At 36.8% G+C, this 14,333-nt stretch overlaps 1 protein-coding gene across 2 annotated transcripts in view; it reads right to left on the minus strand.

The window, feature by feature from the left end:
- The window catches only part of Tango1 (transport and golgi organization 1), a 528,108-nt gene that overhangs the window by 396,130 nt on the left and 117,645 nt on the right, over positions 1–14,333 (minus strand). For both annotated transcript variants that reach the window (XM_090376510.1, XM_090376509.1), the window contains exon 7: positions 3,313–3,340. In XM_090376510.1, coding sequence (XP_090232636.1) covers positions 3,313–3,340 — 28 coding nt within the window. The remainder of the gene's footprint in view (positions 1–3,312; positions 3,341–14,333) is intronic.

Raw genomic sequence — 14,333 nt, forward strand, 5'->3', positions numbered from 1 at the left:
TGTGCTGAAGTGGGATTTACTCAAAGAGGTAACTACCATCAGGGGTAAAGGAAAGGGTTATTGCTTTCGTAAAGGCGACCTACGATGGTGTGAGACAGTATTTAAATTCTATACAGTGGGACCAACTGATGATGTTACCAACAGCAAATTCAAAATGGGAAGCATTCAAAGAACTTATCTTGGAAGCTATTAGGCTTTACATACCAACTAAGAAATATTGTTCAAGGTTTAGGCCTAAATGGATGTCAGATGAACTAATGAGACATATGGCAGAGAAGAAAAATGCATGGGATACATATAAATTAACACATGACACAGAAGCCTATAATAGATATAATTTGATCTGTAACCAAGTTACAAAGGAGGTTAGGCAGGCGAAGGCAGATTACGAGAAATCTTTGGCAAAGGATGCAAAGAAAAACAGCAAAGAGTTCTTTACTTATGTAAACTCTAGAAGGAAGGGTATGAATCAGATTGGTCCACTTGATATCGATGGTTCAACTTTTGATGATCCTGCTCAGGTAGCTTTCAAACTAAATGAATATTTTGCATCGACATTCACACATGAGGAGTTATTCAGCGAGGGGAATGCCAGAGGTGTATTCAACTCTGGCAGTAAGCTAGATAATCTTGTAATAACTGAGAGTAAAGTGGAGGAGAAATTGTTGAAGATAAACACAAGAAAGGCACCTGGGGTGGATGGGATCTATCCAGTTATATTAAAGGAGGCAGCAAAGGAAGTAATCAAACCCTTAGCCATAATTATGAGAGCTTCCTTGGACTCAGGGGAGGTACCCATAGACTGGAGATGTGCAAATATGACCCCAATTCACAAAGAAGGATCAAAGGCTGACACAAGTAATTACAGACTTGTGAGTTTAACTTCTGTTCCAGGAAAATTAATGGAGGCACTGGTTAAAGAAGCACTGCAGGATCATCTAGACAAGACTTCAGTTATAGCTCGGACACAGCACGGTTTTGTTAAGGGGAAGGCTTGCCTGACCAATTTGATTGGATACTATGATGCAGTCACAAAAGAACTGGATGCAGGGAATAACGTTGATATTATATACTTGGATCTTAGAAAGGCTTTTGATACATGGAAGAAAGGCTTTTGGCACATGGAAGACTGCTGCACAAATTGGAGCAGTGTGGCATTGGAGGCAAATTGCTGCTATGGATAAAGGGGTGGTTGAGGGGGAGAAGGCAGAGAGTGGTAATCAATGGACACTGCTCATAGTGGACTAATGTTATTAGTGGAGTCCCTCAGGGTTCAGTGTTGGGTCCATTATTGTTTTCTGTATTTATAAATAATATTGATGATGGTATATCAAGCTTAATGTCCAAGTTTGCAGACGATACAAAGGTTGGCAGGGTTGTTAAGGACACTAATGAAGTTTAACATTGACAAATGTAAAGTACTACATATGGGAAACAGCAACCCCAGAGAGGCATACCAACTCTGTGGTACTACACTGACAGTGGTAGAGAATGAAAAGGACCTGGGGGTAATTGTGCAGGCAGATATTAAGTTTTCTGAGCAGTGCAGACAGTCTGCAAGAGTAGCTCATGGTGTCTTGTCAATGATATACAGGAATTTTTCTAGCAGGGATAAGGAGGTGATTATCCTCTTGTATAAGGCAATGGTCAGGCACACCTTCAGTACTGTATACAGGTCTGGAGGCCTCCTTTTAAGAAGGATGTAAAGCTGTTTGAACGAGTACAGAGAAGGGCAACAAGGTTAGTGAATGGAACAAAGGGTTGCTCCTACGAAGAAAGTCTTAAGTTTTGCAAATTACAGTGTCTGGAGATTAGGTACCTGCAAGGTGACCTGATTGAGGTGTATAAGGCCTTGAATGGGTTGAACACGCTGAATTCTGATGGGATTCTTCCTCTTGCTCAGAATAATCATCTGAGAGGGCATAAATTCAAATTGAGGAAAGATGTAGAAGTTTGCCTTTAGGCAGCGGTTAGTTGGTTGGTGGAACAGACTTCCATCCATTGTTGGGAAGCTGATAGCCTAAATAAATTTAAGGCTGGGCTGGACTGGACAGGTATTTGGAACAAACAGAGGGGTGAAATGGGAGAGGTTTTTTTTTTTCTTTTCTTTTGGCTGATGCTGCATAAGCTTGCTTTCTTGCATTATGTGCCTCTACTAATAATGCTAATGTAAGTTTCCTGTAACAGAAGCACTGGGAAAATGAAAATGATACAGGCCTGATGACTGTGAGGAGAGAAGAAGGGGGGGGGGGGGGAAGACAGAGAGAGAGAGAGAGAGCGGGGGGGGGGTGATTAACACTGCTCTTCAAGGACTAATGTTATTGGTGAAGTCTCCTAAAGTGTTTGGTGATGGGGTAATTGTTGTTTTTCTATATTTATTAATGCTACTGAAGAAGATACATCAGGCTTAATGTCTAAGTTCGCAGCTGTACAAAGGAAACTTAGGCCCAAAGGATGAAAAGTGTGGCAATTTAAGTTTAATACTGACAAATGCAAGTTACATTTAGACTGGGATTACTGGTATATGGTTACCACTAATCTCAGTTTAGTACTAACACATGTACCAATTGTGTGGTAGTACACTCAGATTAGTAGAAAATGAAAAAGATCTGGGGTAATTGTGCAGTCAGATATGAATTTCTCTGAGCAGTGCAGACAGGCTGCCACAATAGATCATGGGGTTTTGTCAATGATATACAGGAATTTTTCTATCAGCAATAATGAGGTGATTATCCCACTGTATGAGGCAATGGTTAGACCACATTTTGGGTATTGCATACAGGTCTGGAGGCCTCCTTTTAGGAAGGATGCAGATCTGCTGGAATGTGTGTAGAGGAGGGCAATGGGATTGACGAAGGGAACAAAAGGGTGGTCTTACAAAGGAAGGTTTCAGTTCTTCAATATATAACAACACTATATATAGTTAACTCTCAGTGTAATAATGAAGAAACTTGCAATGAAAGGCCTGCACAATATGAGACTGAACTATTTAGTTGCAAACAGTTTTCTAAATGCTACACACACAGTAAGGCCTTTCGCTTAAATTTGTTAAGAGTTTTTGTATTTGTTGTTCGTCATGTCATAATACTGATATTTATTTGAATACTATGAATATCATTCATATAAATATCAATAATATAAACTTATCTGTTTAGAGATTTACTAATGCTTCTGGTAAGTTCTAGCATTTGCTATTAGCCATGCAGTGCTTCATCATTCTTCATCAATAAAATGGAACTTAAAAGAATAAATTTATGCAATCTTCATTGTACAGACATGAAACAATAACAAAAAAAAAAAAAAAAAACTTACCACACATTCTTTGTTCCTTAGAACTTTTCTGAAAAATGGAAAAGATTTTGCATTGTAATTAACTATAGCAGAATTTTAACAAATAATAGTTTACATCTAAAAAAAAAATTTTTAAAAATTGTTAAAAATGCTGAAACAACAAAAAATCATTTAATCTATTAGTAGCTTATTTTAGAACCAATGGCTTAAAAATGTTAAATGAAAAAAAAAAAAAAAAGATGGAATGGCCACCAATCACAACAAAACCTTTCAGCAACAGCCTTGGTTTTCATTTGTTTTCTGTTAAAAGTTTCATTTAATAAGCAAGGACTTTGAACAAACAAGTCAGCAAAGCGCATGAGATATAACACCAACTCCCCATAACTGCTTCCCAATGAAGAGTAGGAGGAGAAGAAATATAAAAATTCTGAGACATATTCTAGGGGTCAAAAGATTCTACGATGTACTCTAGGAGAAAAATATGAAACAAAACAAAACAGGAAAAAAAAAAAAAAAAAAGTCAAACATATGTCCAATTCTGAAAGTTTACAGATAATGGCCATTTGAACTTTAAAAAAATTACTAGAGTTTTGAATGTTTTTTACTGTTCATGCTGTGTAAGTTCCGTGCCGGCTTGATTAGCCCTAAATAATAAAATAAAAATAAGATAAAAATAATAAAATAAAAAAAATTGAATAAGCAGACACGTACTTAGTATTAATAAATATTTTACTGAGTACAAATATTCTTGTTATTATTTATTTTTTATTATTTTCATTATTTTTAAACACTCAACACTCCATAGCCATTTATTAAAATTCAAACAACCATAGTTCTGTACGTGAATATAACTCAAAACATGTTTATAGGTTTTTTTTTCCCTCATTTTGTAACCTGGAATAAATCCCAGAATTTTTTTGCACATACTTTGGAAACACCCTGTATATGACTGCTTTGGCTGGTTCCATAAGGAAAGGAACAAAAGGTGCCTGTTAACATAACACTATATGAATCAAATAAAAAAAAAATAAAAAAAACATGTTAACCACAAGACAGATGGGTATAAAACAATGACTAAGGCATTTCAACATCTGTGCAAATTGCATAATGGTATTTAAAATGATCTATCTGATTTAAAAAAAAAATTATTAAAACAAGCCCAAAAAGAAGCATTAAAGGCATATTACATTTTGATGAAATAATAGCAAAGCATAACCGATGGTACTCACCTCAAATAATCCGCTTGGTTGTATGGTGTTAAGGAGAAAGTTATGGAAATTCAGTTAAATTACATAAGAATATTGTTTAAAAATAAATAAATAGATAGAATAAAAGATATGTTAAAATGTGAATTAAAAGTTTGCCCAAGGAGGAAGAAGTGCACTGCTTCATCCTGTGGCCCTCTATAAAAATTATAAAAAACTGCGAATAACTAACAGATAAGGCCAATAGTCACACAGATGACTTTCATGATAACATCTTCAGTTGACAGTAATAAAAGAGAAAAGGATTTGCATATTTAAAGAAATCCTATGTCCCCGTGATGCATTTCAGGACACGTGGAAACTTAACATGTGCAAGGTTCCAAATGGGGGAAAAGTTTGTTGGAAGTTTCGTATTTAGAACATATAATGTGTTAACATAACATGTCAGATGTTCTAACGTGTTACAGCGACACCATTCTATGGCAAGTGCTTCCTGTTGGAAAATTTTATAACTTGATTTTAATTTAATGATTGTAATGGCTGAATCAATTAGAGGGTTGTGATTATGGGAATGCACATGCTGTGTAAGTTCCGTGCTGGTTGATTAGCCCTAAAGCTATTGTAGTGAAAATATGCCCGTGTGTTAAAAGTTTTAATTGTGCCGTATTTAGTAGTAGTACTCCCGATGTAGCACACGTTGCAATCAGATTGGAATTTAATCAAGTAAACAATGTTGTTAATGTCACATATCGGATATTCATGTGTTTCTTTATGTGTTAAACATTGTCCCCAGTTTGTTATATGATGAAAATATTAATATTATGTCTGTACTGGGAAACACTTGACGAAGTTGTCTGGTGAGTAGACTATGATAGGGGAGGATGATGCGTGTGTTTTGTTTGGGGTTCTGGTTGATGTTGTAATTCCACCCACTTTTTCTTATTATTGAATACACCATGAATTGTCAAACTAATAGAGCAAGCTTATCTGTGAAAAGATCTAAACCTCCCAAGGACTTCCTAATTCATTTCACAAATATACATGGTCTCAATTCTAATCTCAACGATGTCCATTTCCACATGCAGTCTGCCAAACCCCATGTACTTTTTCTGGCAGAATCTCAGTTATCGGTTGATTCAACTACTGCTCATCTCAGATGCCAAATTATTCGCTGTATGATTCCTTTCGCCTCAAAGGTGGTACTTGTGCATATGTCTGTTCTGATATTCCCTGTCAAAGACTTGGCAATTTGGAATCTCCTCTCTTTGATCTTCTCTGGCTTAAAATCTCTCTACTTCATTGTGTAAATTCATCTGTTGTCTCTACCGTTCTCCCAACTCCACTAATCACTTGGAGCTCTTTGACTTCCTCTCGTTGCAACTTGACTTTCTCCAGTCCAACTTTCCTAACAGTGAGGTAATTTTCCTTGGTGATTTTAATGTTCACAACTCCAGCTGGTTTCCATTTTCTAGTCACACCGACCCAGCAGGTCGAGATGCTGAGGCTTTTGCAATTACTAATGACCTAGCACAGATTGTTCATTTACCTACAAGAATACCGGACAATCCTAATCATACAGCCAATATGCTTGATCTTTTTCTCACAAACAACCCTTCTAAGTACACGGTCGAAGTGAGAGGTCCTTTAGGCACTCAGATCACAACTTGGTGATTGTCTCTTCTCCAATAGAACCTTTATGTCATGTTTATTCCCAACCTCGTGTTGTTTAGCATTACAAGAATGCAAAATGGGATGACCTGCGAGACTTCTTTTCATCTTTTCCTTGGTCGGATTACTGTTTCAAAAGTTCTGATGTCAACGTTTGCTCAGATCGTGTCAGTGAAATTATTCTTGCAGGAATGGAATCCTTTATCCCACACTCCACTTTAAAATCTCGTCCTTTATCTAAACCTTGGTTTCCAATAAATGTGCTAAGGCTGTCCAAGAGAAGAATGTTGCATATCGTAATTGGCTTGTTTCTAATTTTTCAGTTTCATTTTCTGCCTACACCAAAGCTCGCAACAATTGAAAAGCAGTTATTAATCAGTCCAAACTAGAGTTTGAACAGGCTAAGAGTAGAAAACTTGCTTCTAGCCCTAATGGTAGCCGAGCATTCTGGTCTCTTGCCAAAGCTATTGGCCGCAACTTTTGCCCATCTCTGCTCCCACCTCTGTCCAAACCAGATGGTTCTGCTGTCACTTCAGCCAAGGATAAAGCTGACCTGCTAGCATCCCATTTTTCTTCCAGCTCATGTATTAATGATCTTGGTAAAACACCTCCCACCATTCCCAACACGCTCCATTCAATGCCTCCTGTAGTCTTCCGTCAAAAGGATATCAGAAGGATTTTGATGAATCTTGATGCTAAGAAAGCTCCAGGTCCTGATGGTATTTCTCCACTTGTTCTCAAAACCTGTGCTCCTGAACTTACTCCTATTCTTTGCCGTCTTTTTTCACTTTCTTATTCCAAAGGTGTTTTTCCTTCTGCTTGGAAATTTGCTCATATCCAGCCAGTTCCTAAAAAGGGTGACAAATCCCTCCCATCCAATTATCGTCCCATTGCAATTACTTCTACTCTTTCTAAAGTAATGGAGAAATCAATTAACCGCTAACTCTTAAACTACCTAGAAACCTTCCGTCTGATCAACGATCACCAGTATGGATTCCATCAGTGTCGATCCACTGGTGATATTCTGGCTTATGTTACCCATTTATGGACTAATTCAATGGAAAAGTTCGGTGAAACACAAGTAATTGCTCTTGACATCTCAAAGGCTTTTGATCGTGTTTGGCATAAAGGTCTTCTAAACAAGCTTCCATCTTATGGTTTGCCAACCGTTTTTAGTAATTGGTTATCCAGTTTTCTCTCTGATCGCTCACTGAGGGTGATGGTAGATGGCTCTCTGTCTTCTAACTTCTCCACTAATGCTGGTGTCCCCCAAGGTTCAGTTCTTTCCCCCACTCTTTTCCTCTTGTATATCAATGACCTTCTTCCATTGACTGGAAATCCTATCCATAGTTTTGCCAATGATAGCACATTGCATTCAACTTTCCATTTTGAGAAACCTTGTCCTGCTCAATCAGCTTCAACTTCTTGAAAATCTGCTACCAATTCCTTAAATGCCGATCTTCAGGTAATTCTCCAGTGGGGCAAAGACAACTTAGTTGATTTCAACCCTTCTAAAACTCAGTCTTGTCTTATATCTCGCAAAAAGGATTCTTCTGCTCCTATGCTTATCTTTAGTGACACTCCAATTTCTAGGCAAAAGGATATATCTCTTTTGGGGATTACCCTGACTTCTAATCTCTCTTGGCACAAGCACATTACAAATATTGCTTCCTCTGCATCTAAAAAACTTGGTTTTCTCTTTCACTCTCGGCGTTACTTTTCTTCCAAACAGCTGCTCACTCTGTATAAATCGCAAATCTGCCCTGCCATGGAATTTGTTCCCACATCTGGGGTGGTGCCCCCAAAACCTCTCTCAGGCTTCTTGATTCCATTCAGAAGAGGGCAGTTAGGTTAATTAATGATTCATCTCTAACAGAGTCTCTCCACTCGCTGTCTCATAGACGCACTGTTTCTACTGCATGCCTCTTCTACAGATACTTCCATGGGCACTGTTCTTCTGAATTAGCTTCTATAATTCCCGCTCTCTCTTTCAAAACAGTCCGAACACGTGCCGCCACCAGCCAACATCCATTTACTGTCCAACTTCAAACCCACAGAACCAACTTTTCATCTTCCTCATTTATTCATTCAACTGCCGTTTTCTGGAACAACCTTCCTTCATACGTATTTCCTGAAAATTACAATCTACAGAAGTTCAAGTCCAATGTCAACAAATATCTTCTTTCGTCTTCTCAACCCCCAACCCAAGCACGGTACTAAGTACTATAGGTTCTAATACCTCTCGTGTTTGGGGTTCACATAAAAAAAAAAAAAAATTACCTGGGTTGCTCATCTTATTTTCTGCAACTGAGATTGCATGTCGAATCAATTGCAAAAGATATTTCCTAGCTCTAAACTTGTTTGTAAGATATTGTAATTCCATGGTTAGATCATTGTGTAAAGAACTGTATTTAATAACATTGTAGACCTGGTTGTAAAGAACGGATCTTTTTGTACTAAGTGGGTGATGTGATTGAAAGTGTAAATATTTTCCTGTGTGTATCTTTCCTTCACTAAATTTTAGTTCCCAATTTAGTGCCTGTCTTGTATACTGCAAGATTGAGAAAATTGATCTTGTTGTCTGCTTCGACTTCGAGCGTGTATTTTAGTCTTTCATGTATTGCATTAAATTTAATAAAAAGACTGTCAATAGTGGACCTATCTCCTATTAGTAATACATCATCAGCATAACACACATAAAGCTTGATATTTGAAGGAAAAGATTGGAGTATTTGCTGTTCAACAGTGGCTAAGTAAATTTCCGATAGAGGCTGAGATTCTTAATCCCATGGGGAGTCCAAATATTTGGTCTTGAAACCAGAAGTGTCTTCTCGAAACCGAAGTGAGCTCTAAAATACTGCTAATATTAAGGGAAGAGCGCTTAGCTAAAGTACTGCCCAACGTTAAAAGTTCTCGTAAGGCTTGTAGTGTAAATTCCAAGTGTACATTAGTATATAAAGAAGTGACATCAAAGGAAGCTAGTCTTGACGATAAATAAGCTCATACACCAACCATTAATTGAAATAGCTCTTTACTGTGACTAGAATTTACAAATTAAAATAACATATTTACAATAAAATTTAATATATAAAATAAAACTGCTGATACACTATATAAGAATTAAAACTGTAATAAAATCATTATAATAAAATTAACTAAAATAAACTGGATTAAAAGTGACATGTTTTATCGCTTTTAATCCAGTTTATTTTAGGTTAGTCAGAGTAAAGAGCTATTTCAATTAATGGTTGGTGTATGAGCTTATTTATCGTCAAGACATGAATTTACCCAACCTCAGAGGCCTTTTTCAGGATAAAGGAAGCTAGGATGTCATTTGCAGAAAGTGTAATGGTATTTATGTATGCAAAGGCTTGGCCGTGTTGTAAACTCTGAATTTTGAAAATTTCATGAGGGGTGATATAATTTTAACTAAGAAGGTTGAAAAATTGGCAAAAGTGGATTTATTGAAAAATGACTGGCTGTACAGGGTGGCCAAGTTTGTACAGTTTAGTGATGCCGAATATGTGTGGGAGAACGTTGCTATGTATACCAATTTGCTGTAAGGTGTATAGGCTAATTTCTTTATTGGCTCTTAACCTCATTAAAATACCGTCCAATTTATTCTTTAATTTGGAGCTATTGTATGTGTTATCGACTTTACAGGTGTTTGTGTCGGAGAGGATGTGTTGCATTTGGTCTATGTATACACTTTTGTCTAAAACTGTAATAGTGTCTCCCTTGTTAGCTTTTTGTACAATAATATTCTGGTTTCTCTTAGTTTATGTATGTTGGATAGCTGTTGTTTACTCATGTTTGGTTGAGATATCAACCGTGAGTTAATAATAGTGTTAGTCTCATGCATAATTAGATGTTTGTCCGGGTGGTTCTCTAATTTAGTTTGTAACTCGATAATCATTACTCTAGTAACGATAATGCAATCGTTAATAGGGTAATGATTATTATTTATCACAAAATTAAGTCCATATTCTAAACCAGATAATTCGGCCAGGGAGAACGACTGTGATGAAAGGTTAATGACAGAAGATTTTTGAGGGGTCTTAAATTTTTGTTTAAGTGCATTCCATTTTTTTAAATGTCTCTGGGTCACATTGTTGAGCACTGCTTGGATGCATGTATTATTAAAATTAACAAAGTTTGACCATTTTTTGGGTGACATATCCCTTTTTAATCCAAATCTGAGATGGTGTATTTGGTGTAAAGAATGGTATTTATCCCAGAACCTTTTGTGTACAAAGTAGTTCCTCCTGAATAATTGCAATTGACGTTTGATGTATGATATGAGGGTATTTTTTACATGTGTTCCTAGTACAAACATGAGCGAATTTCGGAATAATGTTGTGTGCTAGACATTTTTGCAAAAATATGTGAAGTTTACTTGTAAAATATTTGATGAGTATCCTGGAATGGTGGGATTTCTTATTACGTGTGTCTGTATCCATCACGGAACAGGATAGAAGGAACAGACTGTGCAGATGAGGTGTTGTAACAAACATTAAAATATCTTGCAATATGACACTTAGTTAATTGATAGGACTTCTTAACCCCTTCCCGGAACATTTTTTTTCCGGAATGTGTGCTGTAACAGATTTACTTTTTTTATTTTACAGATTAAAACTATGCATCATGTGAATATACTCGTATAGTTTTTTGTAGAAAAAATTAATAAAAAATTTAAAAAATTAACCCATTTGGGCTATCCCGAGTTATCTCGTGTATGCTGAAAAGTGTGCAAATTATACAGATTTTTAAAATAAATTAGCACTTGAGCTAAAAGATAGGAACAGAAAAACTTTACATTACTCATTATATAAATAAATTTAAAAAATCAAGTGGAAAGCACAAGCAGTAACCTCACCTCACAAGCAATAATCATGAACTAACTACATTCTGACACACAGCCGCTGCAAGTGGATAGGCGAGGTAAGCGTCACTTATGGGCAGCAGTTCAAGAGGGCAGCGAAATACTTTTTGATATTGTTTTTGTGAATTACTTTCATTGGTTCAGTATTCTGCATTTAGGACTGCAAATTATATTTTGCTTACTGGCGGCAAAGGAATGCGCACTACTGTTCTGACATTGATGTACAATATAAGTAAAATGAAAGTCAGTCATCTGCTGCCAGGCATAAGAAAATCCTGAGAAATCTCGGAACTTACCTGGCTAATGCAAAATTAGCCAGATAAATGCCTGAAAAAATACGTTTTAGTCCTAAATTTGGAGGTATTATTGTTTTCTTCGGGTATTATTGTATCCTGAGATATTTCGTGTAGTTCAAATAACTTTTAAAACTAAAAACAAGATATAAACCTGGTGATAATCCATGAAGTGGTTAATGTACCATTATTTGAAATTCAACTTGATGAAATAATAGCAAAGCTTAACTGAAGGTACTTACCTCAAATAATTCGCTTGGTTGTATGGTGTTAATACGAAAGTTATGGAATTCAGTTAAATTACATAAGAATAGAGTTGTTTAAAAATAAACAAAAGACATGTTAAAACGTGAATTAAAGGTTTGCCCAAGGAGAAAGAAGTGCACTGCTTCATCCTATGGTGTCCTCTCAAAAATTATAAAAAGCTGTGAAGAACTAATAGATAAGGCCAATAGTCATGACAGATGACTTTCATGATAACAACTTCAGTTGGCAGTAATAAAAGAGAAAAAGTTTGCATATTTAAAGAAATCCTAGGCTCCTGTGATGCATTTCAGGATATGTGGAAACTTAACATGTGCAAGGTTCAAAATGGGGGAAAGGTTTGTTGGAAGTTTCGTATTTAGAACATCTAACGTGGTGTTACGGCAACACCAGTCTATGGCAAGTGCTTCCTGTTGGAAAATTTTATAACTTGATTTTAATTTAATGATTGTAATGGCTGAATCAATTAGAGAGCTGTGATTATGGGAATCCACATGCTGCGTAAGTTCCATGCCGGCTTGATTAGTCCTAAAGCTGTTGTGTCGCTGTAACACTACGTTAGATGTAATAAATACGAAATTTCCAACAAACTTTCCCCCATTTGGAACCTTGAGCATGTTAAGTTTCCATGTGTCCTGAAATACATCATAGGAACCTAAGATTTCTTTAAATACGCAAACCCTTTTCTTTTTCATTACTTCCAACCGAAGATGTTATCACGAAAGTCATCGGTCATGACTATTGGCCTTATCTATTATTTCTTCACAGTTTTTATAGAGGACAACCACAGGAGGAAGCAGTGCACTTCTTCCTCCTTGGGCAAACCTTTAACTCACATTTTAACATGTCTTTTATTCTATCTATTTCTTTATTTTTAAACAACTCTATTTTTATGTAATTTAACTGAATTTCCATAACTTTCGCCTTAGCATTAGCAAAGGCAGATGATGCAAGAAAGCAAGCTTATATAGCATCAGCCGAAAAAAAAAAAAAAAACACCCGTATTTCACCCACCCACTTGCTCCAAATGTTTGTCCAGTTCTGCCTTGAATCTATTTAAGCTATCAACTTCTACAACGACAGATGGAAGTTTGTTCCAGCAATCAACCACCCACTGGCTAAAGGCAAACTTCCACACATCTATCCTACAACCGTCTTTCTTCAATTTGAATTTATGCTCTCTCAGGTGATTATTCTGAGCAAGAGGAAGTATCCCATCAGCATTGAGCATGCTCAAACCATTCAAGGCTTTATACACCTCAATCAGATCACCTCATAGGTGTCTAGTCTCCAGACACTGTAATTTGCAAAACTTACGCATCTCTTTGTAAGAGCAACCCTTTGTTCCATCCACTAATCTTGTTGCCCTTCTCTGTACTCTTTCCAACAGCTCTACATCCTTCTTAAAATGAGGCTTCCAGACCTGTATACAGTACTCAAGGTGTGGCCTGACCACTGCCTTATACAAGGGGATAATCACCTCCTTATCCTTACTAGAAAAATTCCTGTATATCATTGACAAGACACCATGAGCTACTCTTGCAGCCCGTCTGCATTGCTCAGAGAACTTCATATCTGCCTGCACTATTACCCCCAAGTCCTTTTCATTCTCTACCACTGTCACTGTGGTACCGGTGTGTCGCTGTGGTCGCGGAAGTGTACGGACGCATCTGCACGAAGCTCCACTTGATGTAAACGGCGGACGACGATATTGCGCGATCTTCGATTTAGGCAAGTATTAGAACATGGATTTTTCAGGTTTGAAGAGTATCACAGATGAAGGTAAGTAAATTAAGTCGGGCAAGAATAGTTTTTGTGATTGTATTTGCCTATTTTTGCTCTTTTGAGAGTGATTTTGTCCAGCGCGATTGCTACAGCTTCAGCGGTAGCGAGCCCACTGGCATAGCCACTGATTTGAATACGTCTCAAAAGTCGAGAAATTTGAATATATTATACTTGAAACGGCTCGTGATAAGGTTATTTTGTATAGAAAATATAATACTCCTGACAGAATTAACTTATACTTAGTTTATAAAATAGTTTTCTTTGTCTATAGGCGTTTCCCGCCAAAACCTGAAAATCGCGATTTCTGATTTCTAGTGGGCCTACACTGGAAATAAGTACCTCAAACCACTACTTAAAACGTCAGAAAATTGCTAAAAGTGAATTTAATGCAGAAATTATGGCTGAAAAATCAAATAATGACAAAATTCTGGACAATGACCTAAAAGACTCCTCTGAAAATGAAGCTAGAGTGCTCAGGGAGAAAGTCCCTGTTAATGAGGAAAATGGTAACGAACTGGATAGCTGGCCTCCTGGACCCCTCAGTATTAAGAAGGGCAGGAAAGGAAAAAATCAAGAAACTATAGAAATTCCAGAGATGCAACAAAAGACAGAAGAAGAACTAAAACTAGACTACCTAACAAATTTGACTGACCCTATCAAACAGGCAAAGGAAACCAGATTGTATCTAGAAGAATATATGCACAAGCAAACCAACAGGATTACTTCTGCAATTAGGCTGCAGATAGTGAACTGTTGGTCACTGCTTGAGCAGCGCCTGATTGAATTAAACACAGAGAACCAAGTGTTAAAATCAAAATTAGAGGTTACAACTGAGGAGAAGAACAACTATAAAACAATGAACACACTAACCTATGCCCAATGTGCAAAGGTTAATAGCAAACAGGACATAACTAAAGCAAAACAAATAGCTACTAAGCAACCTAA

The sequence above is a fragment of the Mastigoproctus giganteus genome, chromosome 6, assembly GCF_048544385.1.
Source record: "Mastigoproctus giganteus isolate SK-2022 chromosome 6, ASM4854438v1, whole genome shotgun sequence".
NCBI classification, from domain to species: Eukaryota; Metazoa; Arthropoda; class Arachnida; order Uropygi; family Thelyphonidae; genus Mastigoproctus; species Mastigoproctus giganteus.